The sequence below is a fragment of the Phocoena sinus genome, chromosome 4, assembly GCF_008692025.1.
Source record: "Phocoena sinus isolate mPhoSin1 chromosome 4, mPhoSin1.pri, whole genome shotgun sequence".
Classification (NCBI taxonomy): domain Eukaryota; kingdom Metazoa; phylum Chordata; class Mammalia; order Artiodactyla; family Phocoenidae; genus Phocoena; species Phocoena sinus.
The window spans coordinates 35,495,081-35,513,257 of record NC_045766.1 but is presented as its reverse complement, the minus strand read 5'-3'; the positions used below and the strand labels follow the sequence as shown (position 1 = coordinate 35,513,257).

Here is an 18,177-nt window from a genome sequence, read left to right as displayed (position 1 = left end):
ACTGACCTTGGAGTCTCCGTTGCACAGAGCCATCGGGGCGGGGGCTGCGGCGGCGGCGGCGAGAGATGAGACGGGGCGGGAGAGGGCCGGTGGGGTCGACGCCACGGGCCGGGGCTGAGGAGGAGGCCTGGTCGAGGAGCGGGCGGGAGGCGCGGAGAGGAGCTGGCCGCCTGCGAAGCGCCGAGTGGAGCAGCAGCCGCGGAGCACGGGCCCCAGCGCCGCGGGAGAGAAGACCAGCAGCGCGCACGCTGCCCCCGCCTCCTGCTTCCGCACTGGCCGGCCACTGGGAGGAGCCAGAGCCCTTGTGGCTAGGCTGCCGAGCAGCGAACACCCGCAGCTGCCGCCGCCGCCGCCGCCGCCACTGCTGCTGCAGTCCAATAAGCCCGCCTCTGGAGGAGGGGACTTCGGCGTCCGGCCCCGCCTCCAGGTCCGTCCGGGCCGCCGAGTCCCGCCCCCGGTAGAAGAAACCTGCGGGTCTCAGGCCTGCCCACCCACAAGAGGAGGGGCCTGCGGCGCCTGGCCGCGCCCCCGCCCCTGTCTGGCCCGCCCTTTGGAGGAGGAGCCCGCGGCGCCCAGCTTAGCTGCCCCGGTCCCGCCCCCGTACCCGGCAGCAGGCGCTGAGAGGCAGGCCGGTGGCGCCCTGCCCCACCCCCGCCGCTAAAGCCGGCCTCGGAGAAAAACCCAAGCCGCCGTTCGCTTACTGTTGGCCCGCCGGCCCGCAGCCTTTGATGCGAGAGAGGCTAGTGGCACTGAAGAGGAGGCCTCCAGAGAGCTGGGTCGCTGGGGAACGCTTACCCGGTGGTGCGGCCTCATCCCAGGTTGCGGGTCATGGGGGAAGCCAAGGCTGCTTTGAATAGTTTCGTGGTGACTTCAACGTGGACTTAAAAGTGACATTTGATCACTTAGGTCCCTCAAAAGTTCTACAGCGGGTGCAGAATTTCCAAAAGGAAGGGGTTTGGGAGTGGCAACCTGGTGGGAAACTGGACCGACGGAGTAGAGCTCTGTTTGCACAGCAGTATTTTTATTTAGATTGTTTGTGGGAAAGGGAGGAACTGTAGTCTCTCCAGCTACTCACTGATACCCGTCAATGCAAGTATTACAGTACCTTGAATTTGGTCACCTGTGGGTCTAAACCAGGGTTGGGGAATAAATAATAACACTTGGGGCGGCTTTCCGTTTACAAAGCCTTTTAACAGATATTCAGTTAATATTATAATACGGCCAATATTTGCTGAGCTCATGCTGTGTGTCAAGCTCTAGTCCAGGTATTAAGGAGCTAGACTGAGACTGCCCTGACTTCCAAAAACTCATTTTATTCTAAATAATCCCGTGGAAGTAGTGCAGTAAGATTGGTGTTCTTATCCACTTTTACTAATAAAAAATTTGAGGCCCAGTGAGATTATGTGCTTTTGCCTCTCTATATAGGAGGTAAGGGGTACCTGACCTGGGAAGGGATAAACAGTTTGTTAGTAAAATATTTACAGGATCAAAAGGCCCAAGGCCCTCCTGGACCTCACACTCAAGGAAAGTATTTTACTTACCTTTCTTCGAGGTGAAAAATGGATACTTGAACTTTCTAAAGCCATGGAGACTGTGTTCTCTTGATAGGTCTGAGTGAACAATCCAGAGAACAGTGTGGTAACCAATAGGAGAATTGCATTAACATCCACCTGGAATGGAATGGAATGTGATGTGCCGGCATTAAGGATTGGCTAAACCCCATCTGTATTAGATAATACCTAATTTAAATATATTCTAGTAGTCACTTGTGTTTATGGCTAAGAATGTCAGCATGTACCAGAATCCTTATAGCTTAAGTCTTCTGAAGCTTTTGACTCTATTCACCCCTTCCTCCTTCTTGAAACTGTATGTCCTTACAGGGCATCATACAGGTGTCTTTTTACCTCCATGATTTTTCTCCATCACCTTTTCTTGTCCCTCTTTGTATATCTTTCCTATAGGAGGAAACGTAAGTATTGGTTTTCTTCAGTATTTCCATTCCTAGCCCTCTTCTCATCCTGTTCTTCACCTGTGTTTCCCTGGGGCACTTATTTAAAAATATAGACTTGCGGGCTTCCCTGGTGGCGCAGTGGTTGAGAGTCTGCCTGCCGATGCAGGGGACACGGGTTCGTGCCCCGGTCAGGGAAGATCCCGCATGCCGCAGAGTGGCTAGGCCCGTGAGCCATGTCCGCTGAGCCTGCGCGTCCGGAGCCTGTGCTCCTCAACGGGAGAGGCCACAACAGTGAGAGGCCCGCGTACCGCAAGAAAAAAAAAAAAAAAAAAAAAAAAAAATATATATATATATATATATATAGAGAGAGAGAGAGAGAGCGAGTCGGGAGAGAGAGAGAGCGAGAGAGAGAGAGAGAGAGAGAGAGAGAGAGAGAGAGACTTGCTTAAAAACACCTTAATAGGCTGTATGTCATGACAGCTCTCTCTTCTGAGCTCCAGGTCCCTATCACTGTATACATCCTCAGTTAGATGTTAAATGTCATAGTGGGTCCCAAACTCAAGTCTGAAACAAAACGTTGTTCAAGACTATTCTTGTTAATTTCCTGTTCATTTTATATATCAATTATTGAAAGAGGGGCACTAAAATTTCCAACGGTAATCGTGATTTTATCAGTTTCTCCTTATAGTTCTATCAGTTTTTGCTTTGTGTATTTTGAAGCTCTGTTTTTAGGATCATAAATGTTTAGAATCATTATTGATCCCTTTATAGTTATGAAATGATATTTTTTAGATCCCCAGTAATATTCTTCACTCTGACATCTACTGTGTCCAAAACAGCATGCCTGCTTTCTTGACTGGTTCTTGGCATGATATATCTTTTGCAACCCTTTATCCTGTTTGTGTCTTTATGTTTAAAGTGTTTCTTGTAGACAGCACATAATTACATCTTGCTTTAATTGGAGTGTTTATACCATTTACATTTAATGTGATTATTGATATGGTTAAGTTTATTTCTTTAATCTGGAGATTCTCAAGGCAGTAAGCTAAGGCAATTGAAGGGCTCATCTTTTTTGCTTCCTGTCTCTCAGGGATCTGACCTTTGTTGCTTGATATCCAGTATCTTGCAACCATTGTTGCATATATTTTGTCCGAGTTTTCTGTTATTGTTGTTTCCAGGAGGGTGCATCCAGTTCGTTACTCCATTCTGGCAAAAGTGGAAGTGTTTTAATGATTAGTTGAGGCATCTTAAACCTGTAAGGTCTTCCTTCTGTTACCTGTCCTATAATATTTTTATATGATTATTAAGGTTAAGGGTGAAGAGTGCCCTGAATTCAGAACAACTTAGGCAACATAGAATAGTGATGCTGATTCTTATAAATGTAATTGTGTGGTTTCTGGGACCAATACATTTTAAAAGAAACATTTCAGAAAATCCACAGAGAAAATTTATGTGACTTTTCAGATTTGATGACTATCATATCATAAAATATTTATTTCAGGTATAATCCATGGTCATCTTATTTCATCTTTCAAATGTTTAATATTTTAAATCTGCCATTAACAAAAAAATTAACTTTTAAACCTACGAAGAATATTAGATGTCAACTTAAAATGTGGAAGGAAGTACATAGTTTTTCAAAATCATTTTAGGATGGTATGTGAGTTAGAAAAAAAAAAAACTTAAAGACAACTGTTCTAAATTTGATCATACATACTCTGCCCAGAATCTTCTTAATGGGTTCCCATTGCTCTCAGGGTAAACTCCAAAACTTCTAACATTGCTTACTTGGTACTTGGAAATTTGACCAGCCTGTTTACCTTGTAGCCTGCTATTACCACTGCCCTCCTCACTCTACTCTCTAGCCATATTAAACTTCTTTCATTCCTTAAATATGACATGATCTCTCTTGACTTGGGCCTTTTGCACAGAAATGTCTTTTATCTAGAATATTTCTGTTCCCCCCCCACAACCCCGAAGTCTTGGGTTAGATGTCTCTTCCTCTTTTGTGCCCCCATAATCCTTTCCCCTTCATCATTACTCACCACCCTCTACAGTGTTACCTGTTCACTTGTCTCTGTCCACAGAAAAGCCCTGGAAACAGTAACATCCAGTAGCAACAAGCAAACCTAGCACCCAGATACTGTTTTCTAAATACCGGTCTCCAGCAAGAAGAACCAGGACTTCTTGGAGAAATGGCTGATCTCAGGACTGAGGCAGGGACAAGGTGACCAGGAACATCTTTTTGTGCCAGGAAGTTAGGAAGTGCTCAGAGAATGATGGGCACATTTCAGAGGGACACAGAGTCACTTTGAAAAGATTTTACTGGCCAAATCTGGAACAATATATCAAAATAGCGATGGTAAACAGATTGTACTCTCTGATTAAATTAGGAATCCATCAGTCTCTGATGATATAAATAAATGATTAAAAGGAGAGAAAACCGTTCCATATAATAGTCAACTAATAAAGTTCAAAGGAATAATTGAGTTAGAAAATCATCATTTGTACACATTCTGTAAAATAGATAATCAACAAGGACCTACTGTAGCACAGGTAACTCTACTCAACGTTCTGTAATAACCTATATGGGAAAACAATCTGAGAAAGAATGGATATATGTATATGTACAACTGAATCACTTTGCTGTACACCTGAAACTAACACAACATTGTAAATCAACTATACCCCAATATAAAATAAAAATTAATTTTAAAAAAAGGAAAGTCATCATTTGGCAACCATCACACAAATAATAAATTCAGACAAGAAACATCAATGGATGGTAAAATTCGTGGATGAAAGTAGGATCAAGAACAGGTTTTATTTACATTGTCTCAAAGTATCTCCCTAGAAAATAATAATTATACAAGGAAAATAGTAACTTTACAGTGGAAAAACTTGAGGATACCTCGTTACCCAAGTGGTCGAAGTTAGGAAAAAATCATCAACGTGTCACCTGATGAATGCAATGAGGCAACCATAGTATTACTTCAGTAGTGCTTGCCTAAAATGTATAACCTAAGGTTGAGTAAACATCAAGCAAACCCAAATGGAGGCACGTTTAAAAAAATAACAGGTCTGTAATTTTTCCAGTTATCTCTTGCTTTGCAACAAACACCCTTGAATCTAGTGGTTTAAAACAACATTATTCATTTTACTACAATTTGGACAGGTTCAGCAGGAGCAGCTCTTCTTTGCCCTAATGTGTCAGCTAATACAGTGCAGAGCACAGCTCCACTAGACGTCAGCTAGAGTGGCTCGAAGGCTGGGAGCTAGAATCATGTGAAGGCTTTCCCACTCACATCTCTTAACACCTGAACAGGGAGACTCAACAACTGAGAGCTGGAACAGCTGCAGCCCATCTGGCATCTCTGTCTCTATGTGGTCTCTCCATTACCACAGCTTCACAGTAACTGGATTTCCTATGGGTCAGCTCAGGACTCCCAGGGAGTGAGTGTGTGAGAGAGACACACACACAAGAGCAAGACAGAGAAAGAACTAGTGAGAACCAGGTAGAAGCTGTGCAGCCTTTTCTATCTAGCCTTGAAGTCACCGTTTACTTCTCTGCATTCTATTCATGGAATAAGTCACAAGGCCTGTCCAGATTCAAGGAGAGGATTCTGGAAGAGCATGTGGAACTGCAAATGTGGTGCAATCTTGGAAAATACAATCAGCTACAGTAATCTTAAAAAAATGAAGGTCAATATATGGAACTGTTCTAGATTGAAGCTGAGAGAAATACATGCACCTAGATTGAAACTTTTGCTATAAAGGGAACTATTGGGTCAGTTGGCAAACCTTGAATGCTCTAAGAGAAGGGTTTATGGGAGCTCTTTATTGCAACTTTGTTATAAGTTTGAAATAATAAATAAAAATAAGACACACCATAAAGCTTATTGTTTAAAAATCATATGATTAATCCTTTCATAAAGCAACAGATGATTGTGTAATGAAATAACCACCCATATATGATACAATCATATTTTTGAATGTCACATTTTATTAAAGCAGATCATTGAATGTTATTATCATAATTATATTTTTATTGATTACCTCTGCTATGCCCTCTGTCTCAACTGTTCTTTCAAATTTTGGTCACCTTCTCTTAGAGCCAAACTGACATCCTCCTGGTGAGAAGTGATTCAGCCAAATCCTGTCCCTTCATCATCTCTAGGAAAGGGAGGAATGCAATTTTTGGTGTCTTGCCTTTGACAAATTTCTAAAACTGGTGATGAAGAAAACCCTTAACAGTAGTAGTAGTAGTAAATCTTACATAGCACTTTATGCCAAGGCCCTATTCTAAATTCCTTACATATGTCAACTCATTTAATCCTCATAACAGTCCTATGAGATGGGTACATTATCTTCTCATTGCCCTTTTATGATTGAGAAGACAGAGAGAGAGACTAACTTAAGGTTAGATAGACAGTAAACCACAGAACTGAGATTCAAACCAGGCCAACTGGCTCTAGCCTTTTACTGTTTATTAAATATTCAAAATATACATTGCCAAACAATCTTTAAAGCCACATGTATTACTGGGCACATTTTAAAGCAGAGTAATGGCCCTGTTAACCACTGTTTCTTTCATCTGTTTGCAGTGCCATGATTTTGATGAATTTTTTTGAATTGGTTATCCTTAACAAAATTCATGGCACAAATTCACTGGGTGTTTATATATTTAGTTGTGGTAAAAAAAATACACAACATAAAATTTACCATCTTAACCATTTGTAAGTGTACAGTTCAATAGTGCTAAGTATATTAACATTGTTGTGCAACAAACCTCCATAACTTTTTCATTCTGCAAAAAACACATCCCATTTCCTCCTCCACTCAGCCTCTGATAACCACCATTCCATTTTCTGTTTCTATGAATGTGACTACTTTAAATACCTCAAATCATACAGTATTTGTCTTTTTGTGACTGGTTTATTTCACTTAGCATAATGTCCTCAAGTTTCAACCAGTTTGTAGCATGTGAAAGGATTGCCTTCCTTTTTAATACTGAATAAAATTCTATTTTATATAAAATATATATACATACGTTTATCCGTTTAACTGTCTATGGGCATTTGGATTGCTTCCACATCTTGGCTATTGTGAATAATGCTGCTATTGGCATGTTCATATATTAAAAACTGAAAATATAAGCATGAAACATGGTAACTCATAAAATAGCTCACAGTGAGGGTGAAGAAAATGAAGCTCTTCAGGTTTTGAAATGTAGTATGTTTTCTGTTCTTGTATAAGTAATTATAACACTTTACGTGGAATTTTAAAATATTTATTTATTTATTTTGGCTGTGCTGGGTCTTAGTTGCAGCACGCGGGATCTTTGTTGCAGCATGCAGACTTCTTAGTTGTGGCGTGCGGACTCCTTAGTTGTGGCATGAGGACTTTTAGTTGTGGCATGCATGCGGGATCTAGTTCCCTGACCAGGGATTGAATCTGGACCCCCTGCATTGGGAGCACAGAGTCCTACCCACTGGACAACCAGGGAAGTCCCTACATGGAATTTTTAAATTTAGGACTTTAAGCTGTTTTCATATGTCAAAATCACTTTTTACATAATGTCCATGAATTTAGTATTCTGGCAATAGGAATCATAATACTTATACAAGTACATATGTTACTGAACTGAACTTGGGTCCACTCACCTGCCGCACAGTAAGGGCAATTTACTGACACCAGGTTGTAGTGAAGGAAAGTACAGTGTTTATTGTAGGTGCCATGTGAGGAAAACGGGCAACTCATGCTCAAAAACCCTGAACTTCCCTCTGGCTTTCAGGATAGGGTTATTAAAGGCAACATTTGGAATGAGGACTGCAGGGTACCTGCCTTTCCTCTGATTGGTTGGTGGTGAAGTAACAGGGTGGTGTTTCAGGAATCTCAGTCACCAACCTTCTGGTTCCAACCAGTCTGGGGCCTAGTGCTTGTGCTCAGAAGGTAACCACCATCCTTCGCCTGGGTGGTGGTCTTAGTTCCTGCAGAACAACTCAAAATATGTGTCAGGGCTTCCCTGGTGGCACAGTGGTTGAGAGTCCGCCTGCCGATGCAGGGGGCACGGGTTCGTGCCCCGGTCCAAGAAGATCCCACATGCCACAGAGCGGCTGGGCCCGTAAGCCATGGCCGCTGAGCCTGCGCGTCCGGAGCCTGTGCTCCGCAACGGGAGAGGCCACAGCAGTGAGAGGCCCACAATGTGTCAGATTGTTATGTATAGCCCTTGAGAAGGAACTGGGACTCTGTTTTATCACTAAACTATTGTTTCTTAACTGCTTTTCCTTTGTTTCCTTCACTTCCTTAATTAATTGCTTGAGTCTGCTCTTTGGAACTCAGGGAAGGCCTAGGAGGCCAAAGCCTTTTCTTTTTTTCAACAAAAAAGAACTGGGGACAGGAGGGGCCTTCGTACTTGCGAGGGCCCTGCATGGTCCTGCTCAGTTTCAATCCCCCCTTTTCTTTGATACTTCTCAATCCTGAGAGGGACAGGAGTGGGACAAGAAAGGGAATCAAGTTCTGGGTAGAGAGGTTAATCATAAATTTGGCAGGGGAGCTCAGTTTTAAGGGGACTCAGTTTCGCATATATTTTGGGCTCAATTTGTAACCAATAGCTTGATGTGTTTAAACTTCTGCATCTTCCTGGTAATAAGCTCTACATTCAGAGCCTCAATTCAACCAAGACACCACAAATCTGAGCTTAAAAAAAAGCGGCGTGGCCCAAATTTACTTAGGGACTGTTACAAGAGTAGATGCTTTTCCTGAAAGGAGAAACCTCACAAAGTCTGCCTTTTCAAACCTACCCGCATTTTACCTAAGATTTCTTTCCCTAGTGGCGGTGTTAGTTGCCCAAAGTAAAATTCCTTCTCTGGGGAAAACTTGTTGGAAAAGATAGGTAAGCAGCATTTCAAAAGACTATTTAAAAATGTGAATGTATATTGTAAAGATACCCAAGGGAATGTTTACCCAAAACTCTTTGAATGGCCTTCCTTTCTCCACTTGCCAGCCTCCCACTCACACATTTGTTACCTCATTCTCCAACTTTCTTCATTCCTTAGCCAATTCAACACATCATTTTGACATTTCTCTGTACCCTTTAATTGTCCACAATATATACATGAAAAGAATGTTTGGTTGTGGGTGATTGTGAAATCGTACAACTCAAACGGGACTCGAACCCAGCCAAAACCCAGATTGGGACTTGAACCCACTGTCTTTTAATTGAGATCGCACACCTGGTCTCTCAGGACTTCATGAAGCTCAGGTTCTTTATGTCTCTGCACAGAAGGAATTCGGCGAGAGACAAAGTAATGAGTAAGAAGGGACTTATTTAGAGAGATATGCATTCCATAGACAGAATGCTCTCATCTCAAAAAGCAACAGCGGCCCTGGAAGTAAAACACTCCAGAGACAGAATGTGGGCCACCTCAGAAGGCGAGAGGCCCCGAAATATGGGTTGGTTAGTTTTTACCCGAAATACGGGGTGGTTAGTTTTTATGGGCTGGGTAATTTCATAGGCTAATGAGTGGCAGGATTATTACAACTATTTTGGAGTAGGGGCAGGGGTTTCCTGGATTTGGGCCACCGCCTGCCTTTTAGCCTTTTACGGTCAGCCTCAGAACTGTCATGGCGCTGGTGGGTGTGTCATTTAGCATGTGCTAATGCATTACAATGAGCATATAATGAGGCTCAAGGTCCACTGGAAGGCGAATCTTCTGCCATCTTGGACCTAGTTGGTTCTAATCAATTTATATTGTATCCTCAATGGCTATGTCATTCTTTTAAATGTTGTACCCTGCCCCCTTCCCTCCTGTTTCAATTGTTTCTTCTCTTTTAATTTTCTTATATAGCATTAAATAATATATATGAAAGCACTCTGTAAATGATAAAACACTGTACAAAATGTTAGTTATTTTCAGACTATATTCCACTGCCTAGCACATTGTGGGTACCCAATGATTTAGTAAAGCATTATATACTCTGTCCTAATTTTAAAACCATGTACATTGGAACATGACAAGAGATAGGGAAACTTTAACAGCAAAAGAACAGGTATGTTAATCTCTAAAGTATATGTAGCACATTATAATAAATAAAAACAAAAATTACCAAGACCCCAATTGAGAAAGGTAGAGATGAAATTCACAAATTAGGCAGTACAAATAGTTAATAAACATGATATGCTATTTTAAATATTTTGGTATCATTTTCCCAGCCTTCTGAAATCCCATAAAATGAGAGAAGAAAAAAATTTTAAGTAAAATGTGGCAATATTGGAAAAACAGGTAGAAGGTCATAAGCAGAGAAAAATGTTTCTGTCAGGAGTGCAAAATGGCACAACTACTTTAGAAAATACTTTGGCAGTTTCTTATAAAGTTAAATATACACATACCATACAACTCAGCAATCCTATCCTAGGTAAGCGCCCAAGAGAAATGAAACTTTTATTTACACAAAAACCTATATGCAAGTGTTTATAGTGACTTTATTCATAATCTCCAAAAACTGAAAATAGTCCAAATGTTCTTGAACTGGTGAATGGATAAACACACGTTGGTACATCCATACAATGAAAGGCTACTCAGCCAAAAACAATGGGGGGTAGGGGAGTACTCAGGGAGGAACTATCAATACAGGCGGCAACATGGATGAATCCCAATGCATTATGTGGACAGAAGGAGGCCAGACTCAAAGGCTACATATTGTATGATTCCATGTATTTGACATTTTGGAAAAGATAAAACTATAGAGAGAAAAAACGTATCAGGGGTTTCCAGGAGCTGTGGGCTGGATGGAGAGGCTGGCTTCAAATGAGCACAGAAGAATTTTTTGCAGTGATGAAACTATTCCATATCTTGATTGTGGTGGTGGTTACACAACTATTTGTGAAAATGGTTTATATTTATCCAAACTCATAGAACTGTACACTAAAGTTTTACTGTACATAAATTATACCTCAGTAAACCTGATCCCCCTTACCCCCCCCAAGAAAAAAGCAATTTAAAAATTCTGAGGAATATATAGAAGATTCCAGTCCACTAGCATATGAATGATAGTGAACTGGAAAAGCAGTCAAGAAATCTGCAACTACACACAGGTTTAGGAAGAGGCCACTAGATGGTGGTATTAATTTTTGTAATAGAGCCCAGGAAATGCTGGAAGCTCAGAGATCACAGGCCTGGAGCAGTTTTTTTCAAAATTTTCCTATAAATCCATAGCTATAACTCCTGCTGTCAAGCCTTAAGCTGCATTGGTTTCTGTGTTTTTGCTAAGCTAGGTCTCCCAGCCTTCCACTGATTCTGGGAAGCCATCAATATCCTTCCAGTTAAATTCTCTCTCTCTCTCTCTCTGCTTTTGTTTTTGTTTTCTGAAACAGACCAAATAGCAGAACTACTAAGGCTGTTAACCAACTTTTGTTTTGTTTTGTTTTTCTTCTTACTTTTCATTACATAGAATTTTGAACATGCATGAAATAAACAGAATGGTATAATGAACTCCAATATCACCAAACGTCAATAGTTGTTGATAATCTGCCATTCTTAATTCATCAAACCTTCATCACTTCCAACCCTCATGCAAAGTTTTTTACAGTCATTTTTCTCATGAGATAAATTTACATTATTTTGAAATGCACAGGTTTTTAAAAAAATAGGCTTATTTTATCTCAGCAAAATTGAGCAGAACGTACAGAGATTTCCTATATGCCCCTTGTCCCCACACATGCACAGCCTCCCCCATCATCAACATCACAGAGTGGTACGTTTGTGATAGCTGATGAACTTACACTGACCCATCATTATCACCCAAAGTTCATAGTTTACATTGATGTCATACATTCTGTGGGTTTGGACAAATACATAGTGACATATAACTATCACTACGGTGTCATACAGAGTATTTTCACTTCGCTAAACATTATCTGTGCTCCCCTTACTCATTCCTCCCTCTCCCTAACCCCTGGCAAAATGCACAAATTTTAACTATACAATTCCAATTTGTTTTGGACAGACCTAGTTTGGAAGTTTATAATAACATAAAGCAAAACAGAAAAGGGAAAGTTGTAAGAGAAGACTAAAGAGATAAGTCCAGTAAACAAACTAAAAGTTTACTAGGATTTCCAGGAGGAGTTAATGAAGAGGAAAGAAAAAAGGGAAAAATCAAATATATTATAAAAGAAAATTTCCCTTAATTCATGAAAGATTTGGAACTTTCTTCAAAAAGGCCTAATGAATGTTGAATAAGATTAACAGAAAAACATACATGCACATACCTTCACACATTCTGGTGAAAATTCTGAACTCTGAAAAAAAAAAGAAAACTCCACAAGCTTCCAAATGGAAAAACAGGATACCAGCAAAGGAACAAAAATGGATTGATGGTGTCAACTGAAAGGAAAAAAAAAAAGCACAATGTGAGAGCTCGGAGTTCAGTTATATTTGGGGAGTTACTGAAGACTATAGACTATAGCCCGGGAGACAGCCCTTCAGAGAGTTCTGACGAAGCACTCAGAAGAGGTAAGGTGGGGAGGTCAGTACATGTGTAATTTTGGCAAAGAGGTATATGCAGTCAAGCACACATCTCAGTAGAAGATTGCTGCTAGTCACAAGGAGCAGATGTCTCCGTTAATGATTTTAGTGCTTTTCTAGGTAAGAGAAGGTGCAAGAAATTTGGTTCATAAAATTTTCTCCTGAAAATATTTCACTATGAGAAGGCCTGTTCTGCCAGTTTTCCCAGAGCATAGAGTGCCTCATTTCTGATCTCCACCCTGAATTCCTTTCTGGGTGTGTTAAAGGTTAGTGACTACAGTGGCTAGTGAACTTCATTCTTGTAGAACCAGATGGTGAGTGACATTTTTTTTGTTGGCAATAGTGAAAAACAATCATATAATAATATGTTATAAGTAACGTTTTTTGGTGTAATTCATATCTTGTTTTTGAGAGCTTCAGCCTCAAGTCACAGGAAAGAAGAACTAAAATTTTTAAAAATTGATATCATAAACATGCACATATGCTTTTATCATTAATAGATTACAATTAAAATAACATCACATTTTTGTGCTTTCATACTGGTGTAGACTGACAAGTTTGAAATACGAAGGGTAGATGAGGGGCAAGCAAATCCAATTAATCACAGCTAAACAGTATACAATAGTACAAAACTTTTTGGAGGACTATTTGGTAATATATTACATTTTAAATATATATTTCGACCCAGAAATTTCACTTCTAAAATATATGTGTTTTATTTTTATACACATTTATAATATTGATATAAATTTTACATTTTATGTATGTATTTGGGAGAGTATTGGGAAAACAAACCATCTAACCAGAAAGAACCTAAATAGTCATCAGTATCATAAGTATGGGCATGGAACTCAGTTCTAAGAGTGATTATCTCAAGAGACAGGAAGTGAAAACTACCAGTTTCTTAAGACTTGAGCCTGGAAATTATTCCAGCATCACCTAAGCTGTCTTCTATTGGCCACAGAGCCTAGATTCAAGGAAAGGAACATAGACTCTACCTCTCAAAGGGAGAAGTGGCAAAGAATTTGGAAGCTATGTTTTTAAAACTGCCATATCAAGTTCAGGGAAGATAATATGTTTTTAGGGTTAGGGTTGGATCCTCTAAGAAACCTCAAGAGTTTAGATACTCAATGTGAAGTATACATTATGTATGACCAGCTGTCTTACTACGTGTAGTATCTGGCATTGTATTACATTGCTACCTACACCTTAATTACACCAAGACTGCACCATATCCTACATCAGAATTTCTTGACTATCCTCACCCTCAAAGTGCTTTTGGTCAAAATTCTGCTCTTAAATGAGAGGAATTGACCAAGAGGGATTTGGCTCATTTTGATGCAGCATTATTAGTTGAATGTCAGCTCTGGATAGCCACGTAGTAACAGTTAAACCTCTGGTAGATTGTGAAGAATGGCATAATGAGGACAATTATAAATATCATGAGACATTTGGAAACTATTTTGTATTTAATTTTTTAGGTAGCCTGTACCTAATCAGGAGACTAAATATCAAGGATCAGTTTGATCAACCTTAGTTAACCAAACAGCCTTTTTAAAAAATGACTAATCATTTCATCTTTTTTTTTTGATGGGTACAAGGTATATTAGCTATTGTATGGCTCTCTTGGCTAGCCTGAAAATAGTCAAGGGCAATTGTATTATTCTGGATGATTTTAGACATCAGATTTATATTAGTTGTTGAATTTCTTGTTTTGGGGGGTTTTTTTGGTATCATGGTCAGTATGGTCACTTGTTTTAGATTAGAAACTTGTAGTCAGTGTAGACACCTATGTCCTGGACTCCTCCTGATAAACTGGGCTTTAAAAAACAATGTTACTAAGAGGTTTGTTTTGAATACTTGGAAATGCAGGATTACCTGTCCAAACTACAGGTCACAGTTGATAGAGTAAGTACATGAAGACCATCTGAATACACAAGAATAGTCCTGAGGGTTTACACTAAGGAGATACAATTTTTTTTTTATTTATAGTAATCCACAAGTACCAATTACTATATAAATTTACTTGGTCTGATGGACTTCAATATATTTTGTTGTAGCATCTGAATATCTAAGAAAATAATTGGACTATAGCATATTTCAGTAGTCTACGTTTATTTTTTTATCCTTGACATCTCTGGAGTTTCTTTGAGGCTCTAGGAAACATCAGTAACAGTAGTAATATCAGTATCAGAGATACAGAGTAGGTGTGTTGGGGTTAGTAATATTAACAATAATAATATAACTATAGTTATAAATTGATATATAACTATATTTATAACTATAGCTAGTATTAACTCTAATAGTAACCTATGGATTTAAGGGTTAGATGACAAATACAATAGCAGATTGTAATTCAAATGATTTATAATATAGCAAAGTCCTTCCATTGGCACCTACATCTGAGTTAAGCCAAAATTGCACCTTTCCTTCCTGAAAGTGTCTCAATTTTAAAAACCCTTAAAAATCTACACGTAAATTATTACATGTAATTTTTTTTAATAATAGAAGAAAACTTTGCTGAACTGGAAAAAGATTTTTATCTTCAGATTGAAATGATTCACTGATACCCAGTGTGATAGTATTAAACTATGTTTACAAATCCTTTGATACTCCTCCCATCAAGAGGTGGAGCTTTATTCTCCTTCCCTTGAGTGTAGGCTGGACTTAGTGACTTGCTTCTGATGAAAGGAATATGGTGGAGATTTTTAAGAAATAAATAAAGTGACAGTATGCGACTTTTGAGACTGTGTCATAAAAGCATTGTAACTTCTTCCTTGCTCTTTCTCTTAGATCACCTGCTCTGGAGGAAGCCAACTGCCATGTTGGAAAACTACCTCATCAGCTCTACAGGGAGACTCACATGGCAAGGAACTGAGGCCTCCTTCCAACAGCCATGTGAGTGTGCCATCTTGGAAGTGGATTCTCCGGCCCCAGTCAAGCGTTCAGATGACTGAAGCCCCAGCTGATATCTCACTGCAACCTCGTGAGAGATACCAAGGCAGAACCACTCAGCTAAGCTATTTCTGAATTCTAACCAACAACTGTGAGATAAAATGTTTGCTCTTTTAAAGTGCTAAGTTTTGAAGTAATATGTTACTCAGCAATACATAATGAATATAACCAGGAAGGATTAAGATTTATTTTTTAAAAGACACATCTAGAAATTAAGAAAAAAATCTTAAAGCATCAGACAGAAAGAACAAGCTATTTACAAAAGAAACAAAATAAGATGAATATTTCTTTCTTATCAGTAATAGTAGAAGTTGGAAGTCAACAACTACAATTTTTGGACAAGCAAAGATTCAATTTACCTATACACCCTATCTTAAAAAATAATTGAAGAAATTCTCTAACCATATAAAAATTGAATAGAATTTAATCATGACTATACCAAGATCTTACAGGCAAGATAAAAAAGCACACACACACAAAAGGCTATTTTGCAATATTTAAATCTAAATGGATGCTGACAATACGAATGGGAATTTGTAATATGTTATAAAATTAGTCTTGAAATACAAATAATTTTCACTTACATAGCTTAGTATTAAACTTTCTATTACATAATTCATCATTCAGCAAGTATTTACTTGTCACTTACTATGCATATGTATTTAAAAAAATTCTCAGCAAGTGAACAGACCTTTGATGCCCACAAATGGAACTTAAGAACTACCATCCCTGCAAAAACTTTCCTGAAACATTGCATAATGTTAGTTTTCAGAAATGTGCTATTTGTATAGTTTGGTTTCCTGTGTAAGCTCTAGGTTACATTTAATAAGTGTGTAATTTTTTGTATTCAAATTTTTTTTCCAAGTTCCATAATCTAATATAATTCATTATCATTTCTCCAGCACTTCATTTTTGTTTTAAATGACTCTTTGTTAATCATTCAACATCTTTGCTGAAGATAAATAATACAGCACATTCCCAATTGATAGACGTGGAAACTGAAAATAAACATGAAGAAATTTATACTTGGTCATCATACTGCCAATTTCTGAAAGGGCCATATTATTAATTCAGTCTCTGATACCTTATGACACAATTCACTTGACAAATATTTACTGGATACCTACCATGTGTCAGCACTGTATTGGCCACTATAAAATCAAACATGAAGACAACATAGGCCCTGACATAAATGAGTTTAGAGAAAGAAGTCAGGAAAAAAAATTATAAATGCAAGCTTTAAAGCAAAGTGATAACAAAGAGTTCAGAATAACCACATTTTCCTAGAGATTAGGAATAGCCAGGAAACTCTTCATAAAATGGGTCATGAGGATATATTTCAAGAAGTTTGACACGTGACCAATTAATTGGCTATGGGAGTTCAAGAAAATAGAAGCCTAAAATGATCTTGCTTTCCCTTCCTACTTCTTTTCTTTCTTTCTTACTGAACTAACAATGTAGGTGGTATCCTTAACCAGTATGGGTAATTCATGACTGAATGTGAGGCTTGATGGCACTTTCATGTATAAAATGCAAGAACTCTCTATTCAAGTTCTGGAGTTATTGATCAAGATACAATATTGTATTCAAATTTTAAGGTCCATCTACAGGAAGCTAATCTTTTTTTCCGAATAATTTTGAGATGAACAGTTATTTCAACATTTGCATTTATATTTGTAAGAGGCCAGCTTTAACATGTTTTACCTTTTAAATGGTGTGAGGTTTAACTTTAATTACAGTTTTTGTTTTGGGGGGTTTTTTTTTTTGGCCGCACTGCGGGGGTTGAACCTGGGCCACCGCAGTGAAAGGGCCCTACCCTAACCACTGGACCGCCAGGGAACGCCCTAACTTTAATTATAGTTTTTAAGTTTTTGTTCTTAGTATTTAATTACCCAATGGAAAGCACCATATATACAGATATATGTATATATGTAACTTGTATAGGTAACGTATTTTCTATACATTACAAATTACGATACTAGTTACTCAAGGTTAAGTTCTCTGTAGGATCATTTCAATAACTCACACCTGTTAACATGAAACAAAATTTTAATATTTGGCTCTTACAAGATCTTTTACAATAGCTCAAAGATAGAGGGATGTAACGAGTCTTATCATTCCAATCTACCCAGTGTAACTAGCTTGTTACCCAGACACCAGTTCCCCTACACTTTTTCCACCACTTTGGAAAAACGGACTACAACGAAACCTAGCGCCTCTTGAGCAGTTTCATTCATTCCATGAATAAGTAGGCACTGTAAGGGACGCGCTTCACCTTTTAGCCAGGCCTTTTTTATCCTTTTGGGGGCACAAAGCGCCCCTGCTGGCTGATAAGGAAATTCCGTAAACTACAATCCCCCTCCTCTCTGTTTCTGCCCGGCCCACGAAAGCAGGAGCATCACAAAATTCCCAGCCTGGAGCTTGGGTATTACCCACCCAAGCCTAGTGACGAGCCCTCACAGTGTCGCCCGGGCTTCAAAGGTTGAACCGTGTTAACCTTAGGCGGTGGGGTCCGACCTAGCTGAATCCATCACGTGGCCGCAGGAGCCCAATGACCGAGACCCACGCTTTCCAGGCCGCCGCAGGCGCTCACAGAGCCGGAGCTTGCGCGACGCCCCGCCCCGGCCGCACGGTGCGCCCGCGTTAATCCTCCCATGAGGTCCCAGCCCCTGGGGCTGCGGGTTCCTACCGAGCATTGTTTCCGAACTTGGCCAGGAGACCGTTTCCAGATTGGCTTGCTCTGGA

The 18,177-nt window shown here is 39.5% G+C and overlaps 1 protein-coding gene and 1 long non-coding RNA gene across 4 annotated transcripts in view; both read right to left on the bottom strand.

Annotated features, from left to right (window-relative positions):
* Positions 1–3,410, bottom strand: part of GMPS (guanine monophosphate synthase) — a 102,885-nt gene extending 99,475 nt beyond the window's left edge. Inside the window, exons 1-2 of one of the 3 annotated variants that reach the window (XM_032631208.1) lie at positions 3,051–3,410; positions 1,542–1,670 (exon numbers count right to left, since the gene is read on the bottom strand). In XM_032631208.1, coding sequence (XP_032487099.1) covers positions 1,542–1,670; positions 3,051–3,092 — 171 coding nt within the window. In that variant the 5' untranslated portion in view covers positions 3,093–3,410. Of the gene's footprint in view, positions 1–6; positions 379–1,541; positions 1,671–1,904; positions 1,926–3,050 lie in introns of those variants that run through there. The other 2 variants (XM_032631209.1, XM_032631210.1) reach the window with 2 other exon arrangements.
* Positions 3,411–11,349: 7,939 nt separating this feature from the next.
* LOC116753441 lies at positions 11,350–18,018 on the bottom strand. The gene is made up of 2 exons (XR_004349755.1): positions 17,869–18,018; positions 11,350–12,336 (listed from the first exon to the last, which is right to left on the bottom strand). It is a non-coding gene; the product is annotated as an uncharacterized LOC116753441 (long non-coding RNA).
* Between the last annotated feature and the right edge of the window lie 159 nt (positions 18,019–18,177).